The 12,849-nt window shown below is 43.6% G+C and overlaps 1 protein-coding gene across 2 annotated transcripts in view; it reads left to right on the top strand.

The window, feature by feature from the left end:
* TCEA2 (transcription elongation factor A2) overlaps nucleotides 1-12,849 on the top strand; it is a 991,119-nt gene that overhangs the window by 944,380 nt on the left and 33,890 nt on the right. For both annotated transcript variants that reach the window (XM_069650839.1, XM_069650840.1), the window contains one exon: nucleotides 11,527-11,673. In XM_069650839.1, the coding sequence (XP_069506940.1) occupies nucleotides 11,527-11,673 (147 nt within the window). The remainder of the gene's footprint in view (nucleotides 1-11,526; nucleotides 11,674-12,849) is intronic.

Below are 12,849 nucleotides of genomic sequence, written 5' to 3'. Positions count from 1 at the left end.
GGCAGCATGCAGATGAAGTACAGATGGGAAGGGCAGTGCTGCGCCATCTTTTTCAATGAGGTAAGCCAAATATGGTGAAGCTGTTGTCTCTTACCTTGCCTATGTTGGTTTTTTCCTTGATGTGTCGGCTTTAAGTATATATATATATATATATATATATATATATATATATATATATATATTATGAATATGTTTATATCAGAAGATATGTTGCTGCTTACGTGCATATATATATTTGGACTGGGAGTGGTTTGTTTTTGTGATGTATGTTGCATTGCATTCTCACCTCCTTCTTCTAGGATACTTCTATACAATCTATTATAAGCATGTGAATCCATGAAAGATCCAATGCTGGAGAAGGGAGTAGTTTCTTACCTGTAACTCCATTTCTCCAGCGTTGGTATCTTTCATGGATTCACATGCGCCCACCAGCCTCCCCGAAATGCAATGTGCATGATATGTGCATAAACAGGTTCCCCCCTTTCTACTTTGGAGGGGCCGAAATCTGACGGGACCCGCGGGGGCGGGGCTTTTATACCATTACGTCCTATGGGGCATGCGTGGACGGCCCCGGAGAGGACGTAGATGTGGATAGGACACACAAGTGTCGGAAGTTTTTCCTATAGGAAACGACTATATATGTGTACCGAGGGTTCCCAGTCTGACGACGGGGAATATTCTAAGCATGTGAATCCATGAAAGATACCAACGCTGGAGAAATGGAGTTACAGGTAAGAAACTACTCCATTCCTCGCCGAGCGCCGTAATGTTCCAGCCATGATACTGACCAGGAGATGACTACCCAGGTAAGAATTGTGTGGCTTTCTTCATTCGGGAGGAAACGTGAGTAAACGCTTACTAATACTGTCTTTCTTTCTCCTCTTTCCAGGTTATGATATTCCAGGATGCATGCGGTGCCGGATGATGGAGTTCGTACCTTCAGGTGAGTGGAACTGAAGTCGGCGATGGATTGAAGACAGGATACTGTTCCAGGTAAGTTTCGTAGTGTTCTTTTTCTCTCTGCAGGTCCTTGGTTTCAAGTAAGCTGGCATCAAAGAACTGGACACGTTAAGCTGCCCACACGCAATATAACGCAAAGCATGTTCTGCTGTTTGGGTTCGGTTTAAACAGTCTCAGGTAAAGTAGTCTAGCTAAAATTAGTCCCAGGCCTGCCACACCCAAAAGACTAGACCGCATAGCTCAGTTCCATGTAACTGAGCTATGTATGTGCCTCCATGTTGGCTGAACCCCCTCAACCTCAAGTTAAATAATCCCAAGTAAATAGTCCCATTCTAATGTTGGTCTTCATGATGGTTTCTGGACTGGACTCCAAGAGAGTCTTGGATGAGGTTTTAAGGCCTTTGACCTGGCCCTAACTGGAAGGCTGAGTTGTCAGTGAGGGCCAGGGGCAAGGGTCATGACAAGGGGTCATTGGAAAAAAGTTCCACTGGCTGACCTACGCAGATGACATTATTCTGCTTGACTGAACAGCAATAGGTCTGTAGCGTTTACTAACCAAGCTGGGCGTATATGCACGGGTAAACGGACTGTCAATCCGTTAAGATCTAGGCTCTTAGTATTCAAGCACAGTCAGAAGAAGATACAATGCTCAATACCCACATAATTCCTCGGGTCGAGCAACTGACATACCTGGGTTCCAGAATATACGCCTCTCCAGCAATCTATAAGGTAGAGCTAGATGTGGAGATGAAGGCTCTGCTTCTCATCCCTCAGATGAAGAAGCTTCAAAACAGATATTGCCAATTCTCGATCCTCCCATTGATGACATTCTTTTTTTTAATTATTATTTATTTATAGTGCAATAGCCAAAATTTGACTTAACACATTTCGACATACAGTACACAAAATAAAAACGGATAAAAAAAATCATCCAGCAGTTTACAAGTTTTAAATAAAACACACGTCATCAAAAAAAGGAATCCAGCAGTTTACAAGAAATTCAAATCAACGCAACTAGTTCAATCTGTTACTAACTTCAATTCCCTTAAACATCTTCCCACCTCATTTGATAGAGCTATCTCATTACCAGAAGATAATCTTGCCCAAAAGTCATCGGTATTAAGATGAGACTCATGGACAAATCTACTAAAAAGACTGGCCCTGATACTCCAGGTCCCAAGACAATTAGATAATAAATGCTTAATAGTCTGGACTTCACTACTTGGACACCTGTCACAAATTGATAAAGTCCCCCCTTCCTTATCTCTGATAGCTAATAATTCTAGAGTAGGGAGTCAATTTAGGCGAAATCTCAGAAAAGTAGATCTAAACCGAGGGTTAGGGGACTTCTTTAAATAAGCAGGCATGAATGATAAGCGTTTATCCAGCAGTGTCAAAGAGGCTGATCTTTTGGTTCTTTGCATATCATCAATCGTGTCAATCCAATCAGCCAATTTCATTTTGTCTTTCCCTTTTAAAGGGTTCTGCAAAAGCAACTCAACATCACAGTCACAGCCAGACAATAGTTCCAAACATTTTTGCCCTAATCTATACAGAAAATCATTGTTCCCTTTTTGCAGCTCTATAGCTGCTTCCTCAAAAAGGGAATTCTTCGGAGGGTCAAGAATTAGTCTGTAGAGTGTCAACCACTTCCATTCTAGCCATGATCTGAGTGACGAAAGACCAAGTTCATAGCGCAAGCAAACAATGGGAACACAGTCTGGCAGACCCAAAGTACGTTTCCAGATCCTAGATTCTATTACATCCCATTCTATCTCCAAAGCTACAGCGTTATAATCCAAACCATATAAAATTATGGGAACTACCTTCCCAATATAGAATCTTACAAGGGGAAGGATAGAGAATTTGCCAAACTTGGAATTACTTTTTTTCATCTGAGCACCTAATTTCACCAATTTTAGATCAATAGATGACAGCAGACTATTCTTTGATCGAAAAGATCTCAATTCAGCTCCCTGATAAGATAGTTCTGAAACAACCTCTACCGGAGACTGATCCAACTTCCAAGCAAAATTCTTCACTATTTTATTTGGTCTCTTGAATAGAAGAATCTTGGATTTTGAGGGGTTTATATTTAATTTATTGCTCCTAGCATAAGATTTGAACGCGGACAACAGACGTTGCAGCCCCACTTGTGAATAATCCAGGACTACTATGTCATCTGCATACGCTAGCCAATTTATTTTTGCATTGCCAATGGATGGAGATATTAAACCAATATCCTGCAACCAGTTAGATAGATCCGCCATAAAGAGGATGAAAAGCAGAGGGGCTAATAAACAACCTTGTCATACCCCTTGTAACGCTCACCTGATTCTCGCAGAGGCGCCGGTCTTGACTGGGCGACTACCGTATCTTCAAAGGTGATGTGTAGCACCCGGTTGGCTCTTTGGGCTGGACCTCTGTGCACTGTATGCCTGACGTGTAGAGTAAGATGTCTGCAGATAGAAAATATGGGGTTAATGAACTGGGGTTATTGGGGTGTCCCTATCTCTTTCCTCTTCTCCTCTCCTGTAGACCCCCAAAGGTTAACGCTCTCACCTTAGGTAAGTGAATGCCGAGCTCTCCATCTGCCTCGGGGCAGGGTGCTGTAACCACTTTCTTCACTGGATAGGTAGCGCAGGCCTCTTGACTTCAGAGGACTGCTGTCCGTCGTTTACTGCACGAACGGTAAGTTTCGAGTCATTCAAATGTCTTTAAAGTCTTTAGTAATGTCTCTTGTTTTGCAGGGTTCCGGCGATGGCGGATGACGGGCTGAAGTGAGTTGAAGATGGAGCCCGTGTGATGAATAGAAGCGCCTGGAAGCACTTAAGTAAGCGCTTGTTGCCTGCTTCACTATGCGCTCTAACTGTCTTTTTATTTTGCAGGTACGAGTTCGGAGTGGCTGCAGGGTGCCGGAATACCCACTGGATTAGATGTGGAAAGGAGTAATGGCACGTGAGTATTAAAGTTCCCCAATGTCTTTAAACGCACCTTGTTTTGTCTTTCAGATGCGGGATGCAGCGCCGAAGGCCTCCGGAGCGTGCGAAGAGTTGGTAAACTTTTGTCTTTCAGATGCCGGAATGCAGTGTGAAGACCTCCGGAGCGCACGAAGAGTAGGTAAGCCTTTGCCTTTCAGATGCCGGAATGCTAACCTGTTCTTTCTTGTCTTTATAGGTGTTGCTGAAGACTGGATTCAGGATGGTAAGCCTTTGCCTTTCAGATGCCGGAATGCTAACCTGTTCTTTCTTGTCTTTATAGGTGTTGCTGAAGACTGGATTCAGGATGGTAAGCCTTTTTCCTTAGGCCCAGGACCGGATGCAGAAGACACGATGAGCGTTCTGCTGCAGAGGTTGCAGAATAACGCAAAGCAAGATTCATCCACCGGGTGTGGTTTAAATAGCCTCCTGTAGTGCTTAGGTGTCTCCTTCCACAGCCACGCCTAAGTAAGAAAAGAGTTCCTGGTAAGAAAAGAGTTCCTGCCTTCCAGAAGAGTTCCAGTGTTCTGAATCTAGGGAGTGGCTCCAGCCCCACCCAACAGGAAAAGTAGTTCCAAACAGAAGAGGATCAGAGGCTCAACTGGCAGGCAAGTAAGCAGCATGGTCTGCTGAAGGTAAGTCCACCCAAGCATTATGAGCCCGGCGCTTCCAGCGCTGGGACTGGGCATATTTATGAGCCTGGTGCCACTGGCGCCAGGACTGGGTCCAAAAGGTCCCAATTGGGACTGGTTGGCACTCGGAACCTGGGTTATGGATCTGCTTCCAAGGGAGTTGGGAAAACCCTGACCTTTTGGAAGCAGAGATCATGACACCCCTCTAGTAATCCTAATTGGATCGGAAAGCAGACCCGATCTGCCAAGTCCTGCCCGCATGTAATTATTGGAGTGCAGCTCTCTCAGAATAGAAAGTAAACCAGGAGGGATTCCCCAGGCATCCAGTTTGCCACACAGTAAATTCCTATCAACCATATCAAATGCCTGGGATAGGTCGATCCAGGCTCCAAAAAGCGCAGGGCCACCCTTGATAAATGACTTTGCAGCAAAGTAATTCAAGACAAGCCCTTTCTAAAACCAGATTGCTGCTTAGGGATAATTCCCTTTGTTTTTGCCCAGGTTTCCAATTCCCCTAGAATGATGTCCGAAAAGATTTTACTATCGGCATCTAGCAGAGAAATAGGGCGATAATTAGAAGCCAGTGACCTGTCACCCTTCTTATAGATAGATATAACTATGGATTGTTTCCAGGAGTCTGGAATTCTCTTCTGGATAATGATGTTATCAAAGAGGGCCTTTAGAACCTTCGACCAGGTGACTGGATCCAATTTCAAAATCGAGTTACTCAAACCATTCGGACCAGACGCTCTTGAGGCTGAAGATTTCTTGATTAGCAATTCAGGGTCCAGAACGTTAAATTCAAGACACCAATTGGACATTATATCCACAAACGAACACATTGGAGCCTCAGAGTCATAAACCTTGGCAAAATGGTCAAGCCACACCCTCTCTTGGATAACAGAATCCTGTTTCTGGTGATGAGTTACCTCATTCAATCCTACCATTGACCAATAATTCTGAGAATTCCTAAGAGATGGGGCACAAATCATTCTCTCAGCATCCTGCTGAAGTACCAGATGCTTATGGGCACGTAGCCAATTCCTATAATTATTTTTTAGCTTTGCTACTCCCTCCCCATAAGCTTTCACACATAGGCCTGATCTCTTTAGGATAGATCTCTGATGCCTCAATTCAGTCTTTTGAACTATAATGTGATCGTTGAAGGAATGTTCATGGAACTTGTGGGATTTCTGCATGGGAAGCTCCACCAGAGCCAAATCAGACAGAGAATTCAAAAAAGAAAAACAGGAGTACAGAACTCAGACAATTGCTGGACAGGTAAATGACTCATCCTATGTCTCAGCTCCTTGTTTAGTAGTTGTCCCCCTTTGGGAAACTTTCTGATAACGTTTCCTGCATTATTAATAAAAAAGCTCTTGACCATAGCGAGGGGCCGCTGAAACACAAAGACAAGGCCAACTTCAGCATAGCATGGTCATCATTGTTCCCATCCCCCACGACCAACTGCAGCAACTCTCAAAAATATTTCTTGAGGCAAAAAAATAATCAATCGTAGAGAAAGAGGAACCTCTGTGCCAGGAAGGGAGTTCGGAATATCCCCCAGATGTTTCCATTCAGCATAAAGAGATTCCAATCCTGCATAAACTCTACCCATATTTTGCCATTGCTGGACTTCTGTTTGAAGTTTCCTGACCTAGGGTCCAGTGTAGAAATACATTGGGAGTTGAGATCCCCGGCAATAAGAATATCATCCGCCGGGTATTGCAAGGAACAATCAACTAAACCATCAGAAAGGGCATGCAAAAACTCGGATAATGGAAGGACACCAGGGTTCCAATACAAATTTACCACTATCCAACTTGGACATTCAATAGAGCTACTTCTTGACAGTCTCACCATAAGGGTCCCCTGGATACTGTTTGAGATAATAACATAGGATTTAAAGACTTCATTACTAGATGCCACCAAAAGACCCCCCATTGGTCTACTAACCCCTGGGACCAAGGCCAACTGCTGAAAAATGAGTACCTATCTATACCCACTAAACAAGTTAACCAAGTTTCTTGAAAAAGAATTAGGTCAAATGATTTAAAAATTTCTGATCTTCTAGGCTCCTCAGAGAAGGAGGCATAACCTCTAGTATTCCATGATAACACATTAACCTGAGTCGACCCTAGACCTTCGGATGGGTCATACCCATTTTAAGAAAAACTTGAGAGATTACTTTGGGGAGCATATCCCACACATTCGACTGAATAGTTGCGGTAACATCCTTAGCAACTGCTCCCCAAACACGCTCTTGGTTAACTACCTGCCAAGAATGAGCGGAGACTTGTACCGGACAAGTCAAAGAAATCTTCAAACCCCTCAGCTCCCAAGCCACCACCTCTCCCATAATTAAATCTAGACCAAGTCAGATCAGCCGCTGTATTCGTATCAGAGCCAAGCAGAAAACTCGCTGTCTCAATGTCATCTGATGAAAAGTACTTCAAGGCTGGAATTGACTTCATCTCCAGAAGAATTGCAGAACGATTTAACAGTGAGTCATTACGTGTAGAGTGTCTTGACAAAAAAACTCTCAGATCTGGATTCTGCTTATACGATTTATCAATCCTCTAGCCTCCTAAGGGGATATTTCCTTTCCCCACCGGAGTTCCTGAACCAGTAGGAGCTCCAGTTCCGATAGCTGGAAGCGATCCTATCTGTAGATCATGTAAATGACCATCAAACCTGTGAAATACAGATCTGTCAGGCGGGCATTTCATTACATCAGCAGTATTTACTTGAACATTTTCAATACTAGAAGTCACACCCTTGGTCCAGGGACCTAAGGCCACCCTCTGTGATTTTTTCGAAAAAATAGGAGCAATTTTCACCAAAGGGTTAGACAGTGACTTTTTCTGTTTTGCCATTAGAAAGAACGGTGCAATTTTCTTTGGTCGCTCTGCAGGATCGGTTTGACTTCCCACAGTTGATTTACCTCCAGGCACTTCAATTTCTCCATTACCGGGGCTTTTTCAGCTTTCGATTTATAAATGTTCTTCCCCTTTTTTTGAATCAGAGGGCATCAGAACCATTTCCTTTTGAGATTTTTCAAAGTTCTTTAACCCATCTTTTAACTTTCGCAGATGTTGATTAGTTTCTGAAGCAATCTGCTTTTTCTTCCGTTTACGCTGTTTATTTGGAGAAGAGATGATTTCATCGGCTATTAACGCCTTTCTTTTTCTTTTCCTTTTGGACTTTCCATTCAGTTTCTTGTCCGAGGAGCTATCGGATCTGAATCGGAAGAGATGTTAATTGGCGGACCCTCATCCGGGACCATAGATTGAAGCTCAATATCCGCCATCACAGCTAATCTCAAGAACTCCTGCATCACAGATGCTGAGAGGGGAGTATCATCAAGAGTAGCTTCAGATAGAATAGGGGCAAGAGATCCTGGAGGTCCTTCCTGTGTCTGGTGATCTTGACATTGTGCTTTTTCTAGTAGAATCACAGACACCTTTTTTAAGTCCCCACATAATTCAGTCAAATGAACCATTTTGCGTGATTGATCCTTTACTTCTTTATGAAGTTCACTCAGGAACCCTCCCAGTGAGTCATTAATTGCTGATTTTAAAGCCACCATAGTTATTTCATTTAATTCCAAATCCTTCGTAACCTCTAGTAATATACCCCATATGCTGGTAAACCTCAGTTTTCAGATTTTCGAAAACCTTAAAATTTAGAGCCGTTATAGTTGGTGGCACGAGTTCCTCAGGGGTGTTCTGAACATAGTCAGCAGGCCTCTTTTTCTGATGATACATTTTGTGGGTCATAAGGCGTCCCTTGGCACCTTTCTTCATCCGGTCGCAATGCCACCCCCACACTGGGAGCCGAGACCACCGCTTCCAGCTCCAGCATGTCATCATCTCTAGGCTCACCAAAATCATCACAAGGATGAGTCAAATGAGCCTCTAATTGAACTGAGCCCACCCCTGGAGCTAACAAAGGAGGCATAGTATTAGTCAGAAATGGCTCACTTGTAGAGACTAGATGGTTTGAAATCACATTCTTCATAGTAGAAGTCCTCAGGGTAAAGTCCAGATTACCTTGGAAGAGAGCACGGATGGGATGATTTAAGGGTGCTGACTCGCCCTCCATCTGCCTCATCCGCGGTAGTGAATCCTGAAAACCCGATCCTGCTGGTGACTGGTCGTCTGAAGGATAAACACTAGGGGGTAGAAGAAAGATACCCCCACCTGATTTATAGGGTTTGAAAAAAGACGCTCTAGCCCTTTCCTTTTCTTTGCGCAGAGGCTTCTTGCCCGTTTCCACCGGAACAGTTTGCAATGTTCTACGGGCTTCTGAAGGTAGAGCCGCACTGCGCAGGTCATACATTTCCCCCTTTTGTATTAAAATGTTTGATTTAAGCAAGAAATCACACTTCCTTAAACTTAGGTCAAAGGCGAAAAATGCCAACAGTCCTCAAGTCAAGGAAAGAAGATGGAAACACACAAGGCAGAGAATGGTATAATAAGGAAGGAGAAATTACCGGAGTACTTTGTTTGTTTTCACGTAGCAATATCTTAGGTCAAAGATATTGTCATCTATCAGCGCTTACCTACTCAAAGATAATAGCTCAGAATAATAATACACCAAACGTGCAAAGTGCAGCGGGCGGCCAGCGGGCCTCGTCCCGCACACTTACTCGCTCTGGCTCTCGTCAGGGCCACGGATTCCACAAACCCCCGGGAGCAGGAGGGAGAGAGCGGCGAGCCAATCTGCAGATTAATCAGGAGTGGAGTGGAAGGAGCCTCTATTACACTCTACTGCCGCACTCCAATCCACCGCTTTCACCCCTGCTTCCCCCACAGCGCACAACGAAGCTCCACTGAGCCGGACTGGATGAAACTGCGCTGGACTGCTGCACAGAATTCTCCGGCACACGCCACTCCACACACGCCAGCTCCGACTCCGGCGTAGCAGCTACCCGCTCCGTAGCTGAAACAAGGGGGAACGAGGGATCAGAGGAAAGAACCTGGATGCAGACTGTACGTAACTCGTAACAGACCGTCAAGCCGCGCTGATCAGACGCACTCAGCCGCTTCCGACAGTCTTCGCATGGCTAATACTAATTGGGAATTGCATTACATTTGATGACATTCTACAGATCAAAGGTGATACCAGTAATCCTCTATGGCCTAGAAGCCAAGCCTTTGTTATGCAACACAAACTGGGATAAAGTAGAGGCTCTTACTTGGAAGGAAGTTCTTGGCCTTCCAACGAGTACACCGTCATGGAACCTGAGGTTTGAATTGGGGTTGAACTCACTAGGCTCTCTTGCAGATTGGAAGTTTGTCTCACTTTACCGGCCGATCATCACCGCAGAGCACAATACTCTGTATGGTGATATCAAGGTCAAACTTGAACTCTCAAAATCCAAACTTTTGGCAAAGTTGGAATTGAGAGTCAAGGAATTTCTGGTAAACATAGATTCAAACTCTGAGACCCTGGTTAATATCCCCCAGAAAGTAAAAATAGCAGGGGAGTTGGGTGATTGGATCTACACGATCGCAAAGGTGAGAAATGCGATCCCGCCCAACTCCTTTCAATTGATGGAAAAAAAATGGGGCACCTTTCGAAATATCCGTTAAAATTCCCAGATAGACAGGTTAGGACCAACTTCCTCAGAGTAAAATTTAATCTGCTGCCTATTGGGGAGATCTTGGACAAACGAAAACAAGAAGAAAAGGCGCATAAATTGTGTAAAACATGCGTGGTTCCCTCAGGACAAACACTGAGACATCTGCGAATGGAGTGTGAATGAACCTGGGACCCTGAGATTGACCTTTTTCCGAAAGCACGTAAGAAATGAGGAGGGGTCACTATCTGAATCCTTTTGTAATCGAATTATATCTGGTCATGAAACAACCTTGTAATTCAGTTATACACCTTTTAAAGAGTGCAGGTTTGTAAATTAAGGCTTGGTCCTAATACTCATTCCCTTCCTCCATGTGACTGTCGATTCGGGAAGTGAAAGATATGATTTAATGCAGTAACTGGAAATGTTAAAATAAAATGTGATAGTAATGAAATTGTATATTGTTAGGTGTTAGATGCTTTATTGAGCATGAATTTGAAGTTGTTTCTATTTTTGTAAAGGTTTGAATAAAACCATATACAAAAAAAAAAATTACCAGAGGTAAGTAATTTGTTTCGCGTAACCGAAGTACTCTACAGGCTGGACTACTGTTTCAGCTTACTCTTTGGTCTTCTCTACTACTTCACTCCTCCCAGCAGAGTTCTCAACTTTGCTACTAGCATCTTTTTCAACCATCCCATATTCTTTCATACCTCCCCAGACTTTCCATGCAAAATCACTCCTTTCAGTTCCTGTGCCTCATCTTTAGATCCATCCATTGTCTTGCCCCCACTACCTCACTAGCCTTATTTCACTGAACTCTCCCTTCTGGACTCTGTGCTCCTCTTTTCTCATCAACCTATCTGTCCCTGTACACCTTAGGCAGCCTCTTGCTTTTTTTCTTCACTCTTCTTTCTCACCCAACTGGAATACTCTTCCCAGCCATCAAAGCCACTCCAAACCAGGTTCAAATTCTGCTTGTTGACGATTGAGGGAGCCCCCATCCTTGCTCCACCTTCACTCTCTATCAACTGACACCCAGCCCACCTCTGCAAACATCTCCAAGGCATATGTAAAGATGCATTCAATTTTTGTAAGTACTGGCCCAAGTACTAAATGTAATTATGTGTTTGTCTCTATAGTTCCTGTCCCCAGCCTGTTTTATATTACGTTTCATCAAGTCTTCCTCATCCATTTCATCACCAACAATTGTAAAGGCACCTTATCTAGGGACTGCTTACTCCTTCTGTAATGTTTTAATCTGTATGTCATTTCTGTTCAAAATGCCATCCTTCCTTTCAATAAATACAGCTGCAAAATGAGTTTCAACAGATGACTAGGTGTTAACGTGCTTGTTCTTTTTCATTGTTAGGAAATGGCAAGCAAGGAGCTGAAGGAGATTAGAGAAGCCATGATGAAAGAATCAATCAGAGAGCATCAGATGGCCAGGACCGGGGGTACAGAGACTGATTTGTTTGTTTGTGGCAACTGCAAGAAAAAGAACTGCACTTATACCCAGGTAAGAAAGGTTTAGATTAGGGACTGTTTCCCATCCTGTCCTATGCACATTTAGTTAAATGCTTGTATTGTGAACACCACAAACTGCTTTACCAGGTGCTAGGAAACTTCAGGTCCAGCAAGAGCATACATATTGTAAATAGGCTGGGAAGGATGGTCTAACGGATGTCGGAGCAGGAAAGTGACTTGAATGAAGGTGGTTGTTCCATTAAGTTAGGGTCGCACCTGAAACCCTTCCATCTCCTCTGCCGTACCACTTGAATTTGGGGCAGTTTAGAAGCAATGATCCATAGCGTTAAAGTTTTTCATTGTGTGGTGTGATCTTTAATACTGGTAGGGGAAGAATAGTGAAGGCAAAAGATATGATTGTTTGACTGAGAGCCAGTGGAGATCTCTCACAAAGGGGGAAATGAGACGACGTTTCTGAGTGCCAACAATGAAACAGCCTGCTGGGTTTTGATCATTTTGATTTGCCAACAAACTGCGTGGTTCTCTTGAGGAGTGAAGCCCAAGGGATTTTCAAGAGATTTGTTTTGAAAGGAGCGTGATTTAGCCATTGCTTCTGTCTGGGAGTTCATTCTTGGGGTCTTCTTTGCAAATGACAGGAGAGCCAATGAAAAGTAAGGGCCTGGTAAAGAGTGGAGGTGACCTTTAAGGAGGATGGGGTGGTTCATTTAAAGTTATTTTTTTTATTTATTTTTTTAGCAGGCATTTGGGGGCAAGTAGAGATTTCTGTTTTGTCATCATTGACCTTCAGTGTCAACAGGGTTTTCCAAAAGCAATACGGTCAGGGCATAGGAAGGTTAACTGGTCTTTAGCAATCATAATCTCCGTGAAGTTATTCTTGACCCTCTACAAATCATAGCTAGACAGAGCAGTCAGGACTTCACTGTTAGAATTGTTAAATGGTGGTAGCACAGTACTGTTTTCACTCGCTTAAGCACACAAAGGAATGCACATACAGTACACTTCGAAACATAAGTTCAGTGGGGTACCTTGTGTGGGGCGCTGATCCTTCAGTCAATTTATGTCTAATTTCCAATTAATTAAGCATAGCTAGCACCGGAAGGTACAAAAAGTGCCTTTATTAACATTAACAGGTGTGCCCATGGGTACCTGGGGCGGCGAGCGTCCTTAGCTTTGAATAGCGGACACACAACCACAAAAAACCTTTTCT

Source organism: Ambystoma mexicanum, chromosome 3p (genome assembly GCF_040938575.1).
Source record: "Ambystoma mexicanum isolate Mex_15411 chromosome 3p, UKY_AmexF1_1, whole genome shotgun sequence".
NCBI classification, from domain to species: Eukaryota; Metazoa; Chordata; class Amphibia; order Caudata; family Ambystomatidae; genus Ambystoma; species Ambystoma mexicanum.
This window is presented reverse-complemented; position numbering and strand designations above follow the sequence as displayed.